This window comes from Peromyscus maniculatus, chromosome 9 (assembly GCF_049852395.1).
Source record: "Peromyscus maniculatus bairdii isolate BWxNUB_F1_BW_parent chromosome 9, HU_Pman_BW_mat_3.1, whole genome shotgun sequence".
NCBI classification, from domain to species: Eukaryota; Metazoa; Chordata; class Mammalia; order Rodentia; family Cricetidae; genus Peromyscus; species Peromyscus maniculatus.
The window spans coordinates 30,412,411-30,426,901 of NC_134860.1; the positions used below are offsets into that span (position 1 = coordinate 30,412,411).

The window sequence follows — 14,491 nt, forward strand, 5'->3', positions numbered from 1 at the left end:
TCATTGTGCTCCCTTCCCCAAATTTTGGAATAGTAATGTATATCCTGTGCCATTATATGTTGGAAGTATGTGATCTGTTTTTATATTTTGATTTTATTGGGGATTACAGTTAAGAGATTGTATGAATCTCAAAAGAGACTTTGAACTTTAGACTTTTAAACATTGTTGAGACTGTGATAGACTATGGAGACTTTTAAAGTTGTACAAAATGTATTTGCATTATGATATTATTATAAGCTTATGGGGGCCATGGAGTGAAATGTGATAGTTTGAATATAATTGGTCCCATAAGCTAATAGGGAGTGGCACTATTAGGAGATATGGCTTTGTTGGAGGACGTGTGTGTCACTGTGGAGGCAGGCTTTGTGGTCTCAGTTATGCTCAAGCCATGCCCAGGGTTCTCAGTTCAGTTCTTGTTGCCTTCGGATCAAGATGTAGAATTCTCAGCTCCTTCTCTAGCACATTTCTTCCTGCATGCTGCCTTGCTTCCTACCATGATGATAATGGTCTGAACCTCTGAAACTGTAAGCCAACCAATTAAAGGTTTTCTTTTATAAGAGTTGCTGTGGTCATGGTGTCTCTTCACAGCAATAGAAACTCTAACTAAGACAGCCCTCAAAACTAACTTTGCACTATCAGTTTAATACTGTAATGATTCTCTTTCTGGACTTTATCACTCTAGAATGAAGATGAAACTTATTAACCACTTACTGTGTTCTCTGTTATCATTCCATCAGCCTTTACTCAAAGTTATCTAATTCATTGTCAGGTTTTGTACTGTCTTAGTTTGCTATGTCTTTGTAAATTTTTCCTATATGACTTTGACCAGGTTTTAGAGTTCAAAAGCTAAACACTATATACTGTGTGTCAGAAGTTACTCAATTAGTTTCATTTTTTAAAATCTGGAAATAAAATTACTATCTCCTACAGAAAAAAAAAAGTTCAGACACTGGGTCCACAACATTCACAATATCCAATACATCATTAAAAGATGTTCTAACAATACAAAATGAACAAAAGCAATACCTAATATGTAGGGATAGGAAACCTAAGTTGGGCAGGACTTCCAAGCAAGGACTTCTAGTACTCCTCAGAGAGTAGGAGTTGGAAAGCAGCTACTCTTCAATATGGTAACAGCTGAAAAGCACTGCTCACCAGCGAAGAGCCAAAGACCCTTCCAGAGTCTCAGTCACAGCTGGAGTGCTCCGCCTCCACTTCCTAATGCATACAACTGCAGAGGGTTGAACCCCAACTTGAGAGAAAAGTAGCATCTCAGAAAGTTTGCACCATACTTTTGTAAGTTAAACAAGAGAGTGTATAAAAAAGACAAAAGTCATTTGCATGGCAGCTACACTAAAGAGAAAGCTTGGAGCCCTGAGCATGGAGGGTGAATCATAGTCTCAGAAGCACCATCAAGGACTGGAGCTGGAGTTCAGTTGATAGAGTACTTGTTTGTGTGCAGGAAACCCTGGGCTCAGTCCCCATAACTACAGGAAATGGGACATGCTAATGCACACCTAGACTGCAAGCTGTCAGGAGGTGGAGGAGGATCAGAAGTTCAAATTCCTAAGTGCCTACATAATAGGTTTGAGGTCAGCCTTAGCTGTATAAGACCTTGTTTCAAAGAGAGAGAAGAGGGGAGAAAAGGAAGATGGGAAAATATGTGAGAACCAACCTTGAATATGTCATTGAGCAAATCTGCAATCCAACAGTGCAATCTTTGGCCCATATACTATATGCATACCAGAAAAATACTCAGCACTCAGACTGGCACAGCAAAAAACCATTTTTAAAAGACCTGTGCTGTTGATGTCTAGGAACCTATGGAAGCCAAGTTCCTTCCCTGCACATCTTGTGAACCCAGAGCAAGTTGCACGTGACTCTGATCTGATCTCTGTGCTATAGAATACCTAGAAATAGAAGGGAGATGGGGAATAATAATAGAGGGGAATAAAGACCATGCAGTGTTCCACAGATGGAAATCTGGTCTTAGCCTTATATTGAAGTAAACCACACAGAAATTGTCTTTTACCTCTGCTCATGCAAGGGACAAGCCCAATCACATGTGCACTTACATGAAGGACCACACATTGACACCCAAGGGTCTGGACAGGGACAAGTCCTGAACCTGTGCTCACACAGGTAATAAAAAAAAAATCTGTAAACTAAAAGCAGCCTCTCCCAGAATTCAGATTCTTCCACATCTTTTTAGATGAAGTACAACCAGTGCTCCTCAAACTGTTCCATTCAACAGAAAGGAAAGCTTGCTATCAAACTAATTTTATAAAACTAGTATTACCCATACCAAAAGCAGATAAGAATACAACAATTATGATTATAAGCTATTCTACTGATATAAACACAGTGGCAGAACTTCTCAATAAAACATGTACGGGCTGAATTACAACTACTCATCAATAAGATCATTCACTATGCCCAGGCTTCCTTCCAGAGATGCAAGAGCAGTACAAGGCATATGTGTTAGGGTTGCTGCTGTGATAAAACAGCATGACCAGAAGCAGCTTGGGGAGGAAAGCGTTTACTTCATCTTACAACTTAAAGTCTATTATTCAGAGAAGTCAGAGCAGAATCTCATGGCAGGAACCTGGAGGCAGGAACTGATGCTAAGGCCGTGGAAGAGTGCCATTTACTGACTCACTCAGCCTGCTTTCTCATAGAACCCAGGACCACCTGCCCAGGAGTGGCTCACCCTGCAGTGAACTGGGCCCCCCCTGCATCAGTCATCAGTCAAGAAAATGCACCACAGGCCAGTCTGATGGGGAAATTTTCTCAATTAAGGTTCCCTCTCCAGAAATGACTCTAACTTGTGTCAACTTGACATAAAACTAGCCATTACAACATACCAATCAGTAGATGCAGGAAAGACATTTGACAAAATGATTCATCTCTACAGCATGAAAGTCTAAAGAAAGTTCAACTAGGAGGAACATACATAAATATAATATAATAAAGGGTACATTTATGACAAATCCATAGCCAACATTATTATAAGTAAAAGAAAAACTTTAAAATTCCACTAAAATTAGAAATGAGACAAGATTATCCTCCTCCACTCTTGTTCCATATTGTGCTTGAAGGATTAGAGTGATAAGGGAAAGGGAAAAAGAGATATGAAAAAGAAACTACCTTTTTGCATATTATATAATCCTATTTGTAAGAGACCATGTGACACAAATCTTAAAAGGTCTTAATAAAAAAAAATAAATAAAAACCTGGAGCCAGATATTGAGGTGAAAGCTGAATGATCAAAGAGCAGAGCAAGCCAGCCAGGAGTTCTTACCTCTACTAAATCAGTCTAAAGAGAAGACTTCCTGTTTCCTCACTTTATATACCTTTCTGTGTCCTGCCATATTACTTCCTGGGATTAAAGGCGTGTGTCCTCCCCAAGCAAAGACATGAGATCCCAAGTGCTGGGATTAAAAGTGTGTGCCACCATGCCTGGCTCTGTTCCCATTGAATTCACAGAGATCCAGACAGATCTCTGCCTCCTGAATGGTAGGATTAAGGGTGTGTGCCACCACTGTCTGACCTCTGTGTCTAATCAAGTGGCTGACTGTGTCCTCTGATCTCCAGATAAGTTTTATTGGGGTACACAATATCTCACCACAAGCCCCTAAAGAGTCCACCAGAAAATGTAAAACTCATAAACACATTCAGCAAAGTAATAGAATATAAAACAGATAGACAAAAGTCAGTAGTTTCCTGTATACCAATAGCAAGCATGATGAGAAACAAATCAAGAAAAGAATCTATTCACAACCACTTTTTAAATATACCTATATGTTGGGATATATTGCTGACTGGTTGAGGTCACAGTCTACCATAAGCCTAAGCTTTTTCTCTAAGCTTGGCAATAGGAAACTCCCTCCCTCCCCAGCAAGGCTTCTTGCTCTCAAACTGCCTTTATCTGGAGAATGTCCCTCGGCCTGGAGGACTGACCTTATCTGAAAGCTGTCTGTAATGTCTCTAAAACCAGATGTGTGACTTATTGTTAGCTCGAACCCTGACAGAGATCTCTGCTGGAAGGCTCGCTTGCTACACATACTAGGAGCCTTTTGATAGGAGCATGCCTCTTAATACTAATTAGGTGATGCCCCTGCCACTGTCCCCAGCCCTTATATTCCTCTTTCTTCCTGGAATGAAGTGGAGTTGTAACACTTAACCATCTCCCTAGAGAGCTGCCTCTGCTAACTCACAAGCTGTGGGATCCTCCTCACTCATTCTGGCTCCCTCCTACCTTGGAGTGAACAGCACCTAGAAATAAACCTAACCTAGGAAGTGAAAGCTTCCTCGAAAATGAAAATATTCTAAAACACTGAAGAAATCAAAGAAGATGCTAGAATATGGAAAAACCTCCCATGCTTCTGGATCAACAGAATTAATACAGTGAAAATGTATCACTGAAGGCAATCTATAGATTCCTTGTCTACTCCAATGACATCATCACAGAAAATAAAACTCAGAAGAATCACATGGGAGCAGAAAAGTCTCAGAATATCCAGAGCAAGCATGAATAAGAAGAATCAATGGCATTCTTGGTGGCTTGAACTAGTTAGCTAGAACTGGGGCATGTTAAGTCTTTTAGAACAATAGTGCTTATATAATATATTATGGATAAAGGAAATCCACACCTCATTCCCTGTGATCTGGACTTCAGAGGCCATCAGGTTCCACCTGATGTCCTATCTATTGGATTTGTTCCTTGTCTTCTAATGACTTCCATGTCAGCCTTCTCACTTGATGCTTGTGTGACTGACAGATAAAAGACCATGCTGTGTCTCAGTGATCTTTATCCTAACACAGCCCCACCTCATTCCCAAAAGACCTCCTCTGTCTTCAGAATATTCCTACATCAAGGATGACCCAAACTTAACTTCCCAGTGCCCTGCACATTATTATTTACAGAACTTCAGAAACATTTGCCTTGTAGAGAATCTGAGGTTGCTTCCTAAGCCTTTAAAACTTGGTCTCACTGGTTTGATGCCCCACCCAGGAATCCTCCCCAAAATCCCACAATCCAGCTGATTATCATTACCCAGCTATACTTAATCCCACATCCTCCCTAGCTAACTACTCCAGGCTCTATACTACCCAAGAGACCATAGTATTCTCATGGCCTAGGAATGTAACTCTACTGTTGAGTCATCTACAAATAAAAAAATAATCTTTTTGGTGTAATTGGTAACCCACTCCAGTCTCTAACTGATCTGCTACTGAGACACCATAGGCTCAGCTTCATATTAAAATCAACATCCTCCTAGAAAAAGCTGTATTTATAAACTGTATTTCTAAAAATAATTGAAGAACCTAATATTTAAGAGAAGCACATGGAATTTTAATTCTACTTTGGTTTCAATTTCAAAAATTATTTTTCTGTTTTTATCCTACAATCTTAAATATGTCAATCTCTCACTAATGGTTATTTTTCCTCTTTCTTTATCCAGTCAGACCATAGAATTCATTTGATGAAGTACTGAGGGATCTAATTGTTTAATAGCCTGGAATTAGTACCTGCAAGAGTACTTCAAAATTGGCACACACCCAGCATAATTACAAATCCTTTAGAAGAATCTATTTCTGTACAATAGGTTAATTGGTTGTAAGTAGATAGTACTGGGTACCATTTAACCAAGCTTCTAATTTAATCCCTACCTTTTAAAAATCAAAACTAAAATAGATAATTGTCATCAAATTAATCCCCGTGAAAAAACAACAGGTTACTTGTCTTTGATGTTCAAGCTTTAAGTGTCGTAAAGCACCTGCCTTTAACTTCACACTGGTACCCACAGACGAGAGCTATTTCCCAGAGCAGCCATGGTGTCTCAAGATGGGAGCATGATAGTCAGCTAGCCAGTGTAAAGTCCAGATTGGTGATTTGTAGAGGAGAATCAGGGCCATTTTTAAGGAAACTTAAGTCAAACAGAAGGAGCACTCTGGAGCCGAGGCAGAGGCTTCAGATGACACCTTAACTCCAGGCATGCTGTGAGTTTCTTACGTGCCGTGGAAGTTCCTAACTTGCTTCTGTTCCCTGTTCTTAGTGGTGCAATCTGTGCATTGACTTGGTTGCATTCACCAGTGAGATATTCAAGGGAGCAGTTTTCCAGTCGTTGGACGGAATTATTGTCTCTGCTAACTGTAAGCTTCGGAAGATCTTCACTTTAAAATCAAAGCCTCGAGAAACTGCTGATAAAGATGGTAAGCTTTCTTTTCTAGTTTTGGGGACCTTTCTTTCAGATAAATGTAAAGTAAGAGATAAACTTAAATATTAATATAGAATGCAAATGTAACTTATAGACATGAAAGTTTTTTTTTTAAATCGAGAACAGTTCCAATATTGGCTAGACTAATTTGTATTGCCACCATCAGCATATAAGGTTCCCTTTCCCCACACCTTGGCAGCATTTCTGAGGTGAGATAGAATCTCTATAGTTTGAATTTCCTTATGTTGATGTTGAACATTTTTCATGTTTATTGCCCACTCTTACTCCCTCTTGAGAAATGTCTCTTTCATCGGCTTACTTAGTAATTGAGTTGTTTTGATTTGGAGTAGTGGTTCTTTTGATATTCTAGATATTAATCTTCTGTCAAATATTGACACATTCTATAGGCTGTGACTCCACTCAGCTCATTGTTTGCTTTGTAGTGCAATTACTCATAAGTTTTAATTACACGTAATCCTAGTTCTCTGTTCTTGCTTCTGCTTCCTGGACTACTGGAGTCCTTGTTAGGAAATTCTTGCTGATGCCTGTATTTTTGTGTTTTCCCAATTTTCTCCTCTATTGGCATTACTTTGAATCTTCTATTAAATTCTGTGTAGAGTTTAGGGATCCAGTTTCACTCTTTGTGTTTGTTTGTTTTAATTTCAATATACTTTTATTTTTAAAAGTTAACAACAGTAAGTGCTTGGCCCATTTTGGCATTGTACTTTTATGAGTGCATAATCCGGTTCTCTCAGTAACATTTTTTGAACAGACTGTTTTTCTCTATTTTATGGTCTGGGCATCTTTGTAAAAAAATCAGGTTGCTAAAGCTACATGGGCCTAATTATGTATGAGTTCTGTTCTGTTCTTTTCTATTGTTCTGCTTATCTAATTTGAACCAATACCATGCTGGTTCTGTTAATATATCTGTGTGGCAGGAGTTAAAAACCAGACATTGTGATAATGCTAGCATTGTTCTTTTTGCTCAAAATTGCTTTGGGTATTTAGTGTCTTTTGTGTGTCCATATTAATTTTACAATTGTTTTTTTCTAGTTCTATGACAGCTGTTATATTAAGGTTCTCTAGAGGAACTGAACCAATAGTAACCACGTGCATGGTTTAAAAAAAAAAACTTATTAAATCAACTTACTTTGAAATAGTAACAATAGTTGTCTCATACTTGAGAAACTGAGAACAAGGTAGTTTGTTCTGTCCTCGAGGCTGGGTGCCTCTTCAATTAAGTAGTCTATTGTGGCTCTCTCACACTGGAGAGGACAATAGCTCAGGAGTTACGTAGTCACATGGGCAAAGTGTCTCAGTAGTCCCATCTGACAAAGAACATGTGGAGTGTTCCTGGGGGCTATTGGTCCTCAGGCAATGACAGAAGCCTGGAAATGTTGGTTCTAATAGCAGCAAAGGAATCAACAGCAGGGGCAACAGGCAGCAAGGGACAGGCCAAGTGAGCACAGGCAGATTATCTTCCTTCCTCCACACACCTCCTTTTATTGGTGCTGCTACCTGAAGCTACATCACAGATGTCGTTGCATTTTTTTTTTTTTTTGAGGCAGGTTTTCTCTGCATAGCCCTGGCTGTCCTGGAACTCAGTCTGTAGACCAAGCTGCCTTGAACTCAGAGATCTGCCTGCCTCTGCCTCCTGAGGCAGCTTCATTGGACTTTTTGAATCTTATTTTATATGTTCTTTGAGAATTTTGTACATATATGCAATGTCATTTGAATTTTGATAGGGATTGCATGTCATCTATAGATTTCTTTCGTAGATATAACCATTTTTATTGTATTAATTGTACTAATCCATGAGCCTGGGGGATCTTTCCATCTCTGCTGTTTGAAATTTTTCGCTATAGAGATCTTTAACTTTCTTATTTAGGTTTTTTTCCAATGTAATATTTGAACCATTGTGAATGGAATTGTTTTGCTCATTCTTCCTCACTATGTTCATTGTTTGTACACAGAGAAAAATTACTTATTTATATATGTTGATTTTTATATCCTCATATTTGCTAAAAGTGTTTTATCAGTTTTAGAAATTTTATGTTAGTTTTTAGATTCTTATGTACAGGATCATATTTTCTTCCAATAGAGCCACTGACTTCTTGCTTTCTTATTTGCACCCTTTATTTGTTTAATCTTTGTTTGTTTGTTTGTTTGTTTGTTTGTTTTTTCGAGACAGGGTTTCTCTGTGTAGCTTGGGCACCTTTCCTGGAACTCACTCTATAGCCCAGGCTGGCCTCGAACTCACAGGGATCCACCTGCCTCTGCCTCCCGAGTGCTGGGATTAAAGGCGTGCACCACCGCTCGGCATTATTTATTTAATCTTACTGCACTAGCTAAGAAGAAGAGTAGAGGAAGAGGATATCCTTCTCTTCCTGTAGTGGAAATACTTTAAGTTTTTCCCTATTTAGTGTAATATTAGCTATAGTTTTGTCATATTTGCCCTTAAGCTGTGGTTGATTCTTTCTATTTCAGATTTTTGAGTGTTTTTATAATGTAGATTGTGCTGAACTTTGTCAGAGGCATCAATTGATGATCATGTGATTTCTGTCCAGAGTATTACATTGTATCACATTTTGTGTGTGTGTGTGTGTGTGTGTGTGTGTGTGTGTGTGTGTGTGTGTGTGTGTGTAGGCTTATTCTTGCATTCCTTCTTGAAGCCTTCTTGATCATGGACAATGATCCTTTTTTCTGGGGGGGGTGTCATACCTATCTTTATTCCATTTGGTTTATTAAACTTTAAAAATTGGGTTCCATACTCAGAAAATAAAATTCTGTGTTCCAGGAAGACATCTTTAAGTTCTTAGTAATAAATCTTTTTTTTAGAGATAATATTATTACAACATTAACCCCTTTCCCTTTCCCTTCCCTCCAAACCTCCCAGATACCTCTCCTTACTCTTTTTTCCAATTCATGACCTCTATTTTCATTCATTGTTATTACATGTATATATGAATGTTTGTATGCATGTTTGTGTATATGTGTATATATACATACATATATATATATATATATATATATATATATATATATATATTCCTAAATACCTAAGTTCAATATGTTCATATAATGTTACTTGTATATTTGTTTTAAGAACTGACTACTTGGAGTAGAATATTATTTTAAGGTATGTTACTTTTGCTTATGTTGCATTTGTTCAACTCTGTGAAGCTGTGTTACTGTGCCTGTCTAAAACACCTGATGGTCTAATAAAGAACTGGCCAATAACAAGGCAGTAGAAAGGATAAGTGGGGCTGGCAAGCAGAGAGAATATATAGAAGGAGAAATCTGGGAGGAGAGATCTCGCAGCCAGAGGAGGAGGACTCCAGGGGCCAAGCCACCTAGCTACACATCAAGCCACCGAGTAAGAGTAAATTTACAGAAGTAAGAGAATGGGAAAAGCCCAGAGGCAAAAGGTAGTCAAAATAAGTTATGTTAAGGAAAGCTGGCAAAAAAATAAGCCAAGCTAAGGCCAGGCTTTCATAATTAAGAATAAGCCTCCATGTGTGGTGTGATTTATTTAGGAGCTGGGTGGCAAGGTCTCCCCAAAGAGTAAAAACAAACAACAACAACCATTTGCTAATGGATAATCAATTTGTGTGTTCCTTCCCTGGGGAAGACTTACTTCCCTGCTCTTAGCATTCTTTGGTTGCCTTTCATTCTTTGTCACCCAGCTCCCAAATAAATCACACCACACATGGAGGCTTATTCTTAATTATGAAAGCCTGACCTTGGCTTGGCTTAATTGAGGCTAGCTTACAGTTCAGAGGTTTAGTCCAGTATCATTCCACTCCATTAGCAGCTCTCCTTGGCAGGTATCCCTTAGCTCTGGCATCCCCAACATCTTGGGGTCTCCAAGACAATTCAGGCTTTACTTTCACAGCTTCATGCAATGGTCTTCCTAGTCCTCTATTCAGGGACAACCCTGACACCTACCTGGACTCAGTGACTTTCCTTAGTCACAGAGGAATATTCCATAACCCTTTCTTCTATCCTTAAAGCCAGAATGTGGCTGAAGTTGCTAAATTCTGCTGCTTACTGGGACTGAAACATGGTCCCCCTCATTCAATTACATCTTCACCAATTTTCTGTTTTCTGTGATTTCCTTCACTGCCTAAGCTTGATTGTCCTGAATCTTGATCTGTAAACCAGGCTGGCCTCAAACTCAGAGATCCACCTGCCTCTGTATTCTCAGTGCTGGGATTAAAGGCATGCACCACCACACACATCTCTAGGCTTTTCTTTAATTCCTTTTCATGAATTGAAAACTTAGCTGGATGGGATCTTGTCTTGTGGTCACCACTGCCTTTATTCCATTTCCTAATCTATTTATCTCCTTGAACAAGGACTTAGCTCTATTCCACTTCCTGATGCTCCTTTTCTTTTTGTACTTTTCCTTTCTCAGCTTGCCCCTTTTAATTATAAATCTTCATTAGGGTTAACACTAAAAAACTACAGGATAGATTCTATACTAGGCTGTTTTGAGATTTCCTCTGCCAACAGAATTAATCCAAAACTCTTCACTTTAGCCTCAGGCAAACTTTTCAGTCAAGGGCAAAAAAAACAGCCACATTCTTCACCAAAATACCACAATAACTATCTCTAAGCAACATACTAAAATTCTTCTCCTACTCTTGAGCCAGGCCCCACAGTTCAAATCATACTCAGCACCACTGTCTTCCATGTTTCTATTAGTGTGGCTCATTAAGCAGCACTTGAAGCATTCCACTGTTTTCCTAACCCAAAGTACCAAAGTTCAAATTCCTCCAAACAAAAACATGTTCAGGTCTATGGCAGCAATATCCAGTGCCAACTTCTATCTTAGTTAAGGTTTCTATTGCTGTGAAGAGACACCATGACCATGCAGCACTTATAAAGGAAAACATTTAATTGGGGATAGCTTATAGTTCAGAAAGTTTAGTCCATTATTATGGCAGGACATGGTGACATGCAGGCTGACATGGTGCTGGAAAGGGAACTGAGGGTCCTATATCTTGATCTGCAGGCAACAGACACAGTCTGCTCCATGTTGGACATAGTTTGAGTACAGAAGACCTCAAAACCCACCCCAAAATGACATACTTTCTCCAACATTGCCATTCCTACTACATCTCCTAACAGTACCACTCCCTATGGGAGCCATTTTCTTTCAAACCACCACACATAATATCTAAGAAATGGAAACAGCCTACATGTCCATCAACTAATGAGTGAGTAATCAAAATGTGGTATATATATATATATATATATATATGTAATAAAATTTTATTCAACTGTAAGTCTTCTTTTTAAGTATAATTATATTTGGCTTTCAAATATTTTATTGAGAACTTTTCCATCTGTGTTCATCAGGGAGACTGGCCTATAATCTTATTTTTTATGTATGTATGCTTATCCATTATTGTATCAGTGATACTGGCTTTATAAAATGAATTTGGTACTTTTTTTTTCCCTTCCCATTTTAGAAAATAATTTGATGGAGATTGATGTTAGTTTTTCTTTAAAGGTATTACAGAATGTAGTAAGGAAACAATCTGGTCATGGAGTTGTTAGTTTATAGGCTTTTTATTACTACGTCAATTTAAATGTTAAATTTTAGGACAATTTAAGCTTATATGCTCATAATTGATAGATCCTAAGTGTCGAGAAAATTTTTTTCTAAATTCAGCAAGAGATACAAGTATACAAGTATACAAAAACTCATTATATTTGAACAACATACTATTAAATGATGGCTGGTCAATTGAAAAAATCAGAAAGGAAATTAAAAATAACAGAATTGAGTGAAAACAAAGACAGCATATCAGACCATGTGGGGCATGATGAAAGTGTTTCTCAGGGGGGAGTTTAGAACAACAGAAATCTCAAATGCATATATTAATGGTTCACATCAAGACCTTGGGGAAATGGGAATAAACCAAACCCAAAATCAGTATCAAGAAATAATTCAAATTGGGCAATTTTAATGAAAAGGAAACAAAATGGAAAATATAGGGATCCAAAAGAAACAAAGATTTGGTTCTATAAAATACTAAACAAATTGACAAACCTTTAACCAACATATCCTATAGAAAGGGAAAGATACAAATTAATAAAATTAGAGATGAAAGGAAGAGATTATAGCAGACATCAATGAAAGTCAGATTGTTAGGGCATATGTTGAAGATATAAATTCCAGTAAATTGGAAAAATCTCTGCTATATTTAAATTATCCATACCTTTGGGGTATTATGTGTGCATTTTAGTAGTTTGATTTGTTCTACTAAAGTAATTTTGCAAAAAATCTTACTGATTTGTCCTGGATCAAATGTTTTAACTATAGCTTAATATAACAAAACGTGTCTGTTTCATGTTTGTTTTCTTTTTTGTTTATGATAGTACTTTCCATCTGAACTGACATTTAATTGAAAACAAAATTCTCTTTAGGTAGCTGAAAAAGTAGAGGAATTATTTAAAGAAACTGACCAATGTATCAAAGATATCCAGAAAAGCAGGCTTGCAGTCTATAGCTATGAATGAATCTAGCTTACTCCTACACAAGATTGCTCTTGTAGATGATCTCCCTCTCCTCACAGCTATCGTGGCTCTGCAGAGTCCCTAAGTCACACCGTAGATGGACTCTAGATGCTAGAATGTCTATTATAACAGCCCCTGTCTACTTTCCTGCTACCCTCACCAGGGAGATTTCTTCTTCAAGCTTCTCTCTATTGAGTGAAACATGTTATCGTGGTTGTCTGATCAGGTTATATGCTGCAAGAGAGACTGGTAGAAGCACATATATGGTTTCTGTTTTGCAAAGCAGGATTCATTGTATGGGAAAGCCATGAAATTAAGGATATACAAATGACAGTGAGCATCCAAGAACTCAGAATTTCCTCACTCTCGAGATTCTTACTCTGTATGAGTTTCATGTAGTGATTTGATGGCAATGATAATTTCCTATTGAATGTGTTAGAAATGGAAAGAAAGTTTAGTTCTTCACATTGTCCATATAAAGACTAGAATAGGTACATTATTCTTAATTTATCATATTATTGATTAATATATTCTGTAGATTATTCAGCTGTCTAGTGCTTACTTATGAATATACAATCTTGTTACAATGCTTATAAACATCACAAAATATTGAAAGAATACTAATTATTTCCTTTTATTTTCACATGGGATTGGGTTATTTTATTAAAAAATCAGTTCTTCTAGAAGCTAAGAGTAGAGCTGCACATAGATGTCACAGGTGATTTTTAGAACTTTGTGGACTTTAGGCCTATGTTCCACCTGGATGTGAGTCATTAACATTATGCCTATATATTGCATTTGATAATAAAACAGCAATGCATGCTGACAGTTCTCCTGAGATCACAAGTAGACAAATGCTCCTGTACGTATTACCTATCACTTATAGGCTACAGTTGAGATACTGCAAAAACCTTCTAATAAAATGCTACAACGTGTACAGAAAATTACATGCACTCCATATCAGATCATAGTAAATTAATCATAGCCTAATAAATATATATATATGTAAAGAAAAAAGTGAATCAAGCTTAGCAAGTGAAATACATGTTTAATCTCTGATCCTTCTTTAAACTCCCATCAAAATTATGACCCAGAAATTTTTTAAAGGGTATAAATTCACAAGGATGCAGTGTAGGAGAAGAAAAAATTAAGAGACCAAAGTTGCCTCTGCATTTTTAACCTGAAGGAGTGTCATAGGAGAAGAAATGAAGCTGAAGCCTTTGAATCTACACAGAAGCTGGCCAGAGACTTGAGGGACGTTTATTCTGCCATGGCCGCCACAGGGTGAGGGACACACTAAGCACAGGGAGAGTGGTTACAGTTGGTTCAGGGGCTTCTCTGCCCACATTTAATCACGTGGCAGATGTGTTCTCTGAGGAAACTGAGGCAGAGAGCTTTCAATTCCACTACTTTGGGCACATGACACAGCAGGGAAAAGGAATTAAGTATGACTGGGAATGTTTTATCTCAGTTAATAAAAGATACATCTATCAAAGTGTCATTTGTTCTCACCTCACTTCAGTAATCACTTTATTGAAGCATAGGTGTTATATTGTCAACTATTTGTATGTATATAGAAGCATGCCCAAATCCTAAATGTGCCTTTTGTGGAATTACAGCAATGTGGATACATTTCTCTATTTCTGTAATCAAGAAATTTGAGCATTCCTGTCAATAAATTTGAGCATTAAAAATATACTGAAAATGCTGCCATCCTCACATGATTGTGGCCTTCTCCCTCC

General features: G+C 37.8%; 2 protein-coding genes across 26 annotated transcripts in view; one reads left to right on the plus strand and one right to left on the minus strand.

Moving 5' to 3' along the window:
* The window catches only part of Cfap20dc (CFAP20 domain containing), a 291,110-nt gene that overhangs the window by 91,933 nt on the left and 184,686 nt on the right, over positions 1-14,491 (plus strand). For all 23 annotated transcript variants that reach the window (XM_076544540.1, XM_076544522.1, XM_076544523.1 and 20 more), the window contains one exon: positions 6,060-6,216. In XM_076544540.1, the coding sequence (XP_076400655.1) occupies positions 6,060-6,216 (157 nt within the window). The remainder of the gene's footprint in view (positions 1-6,059; positions 6,217-14,491) is intronic.
* LOC143267276 (uncharacterized) overlaps positions 1-14,491 on the minus strand; it is a 125,551-nt gene that overhangs the window by 42,240 nt on the left and 68,820 nt on the right. The window lies entirely within an intron of this gene.